At 67.1% G+C, this 419-nt stretch overlaps 1 protein-coding gene across 1 annotated transcript in view; it reads left to right on the forward strand.

The window, feature by feature from the left end:
• EMH_0058670 (uncharacterized protein) overlaps positions 1 to 419 on the forward strand; it is a gene marked incomplete at both ends in the record, with an annotated part of 2,886 nt that overhangs the window by 421 nt on the left and 2,046 nt on the right. The window contains one exon of the mRNA XM_013497594.1: positions 1 to 417. Within this exon, the coding sequence (XP_013353048.1) occupies positions 1 to 417 (417 nt within the window). The remainder of the gene's footprint in view (positions 418 to 419) is intronic.

Here is a 419-nt window from a genome sequence, read left to right on the forward strand (position 1 = left end):
GCAGCAGCAGCAGCAGGGGAATTCGCTACCAGCTCCACCTCCTGCTGCTGCTGCTGCTGCTGCTGCTGCTGGTAATGCTGCTGCTGCTGCTGCTGGTCCATCACAGCAACATACAGGAACAGGCTCGGGGAGAAGAGGGAGCGCGCATGCACAACCTGCAGCAACAGCAGCAGCAGCAGCAGCAGCAACGGGAACCAGAGGGTCATCTCCTGCTGCTGCTGCAGGCAGCGGGGGGACAAGAGCAGCAGCAGCAGCAGGAGCAGGAGCTGCTGCTGCTGCAGCAGCAGCACCAGCAGCAGCAGCAGCAGGAGCAGGAGCTGCAGGGGGGGCGAGGGGGTCCCCCGCATCACCCCCCGCATCAGCAGGTCATGAGGAGGGGAGAGGGGGGCCCCCAGGAGGGGGGGGCCCCCATGGGGGCC

This window comes from Eimeria mitis, genomic scaffold (assembly GCF_000499745.2).
Source record: "Eimeria mitis Houghton genomic scaffold, Emh_scaff2784, whole genome shotgun sequence".
NCBI lineage: Eukaryota > Apicomplexa > Conoidasida > Eucoccidiorida > Eimeriidae > Eimeria > Eimeria mitis.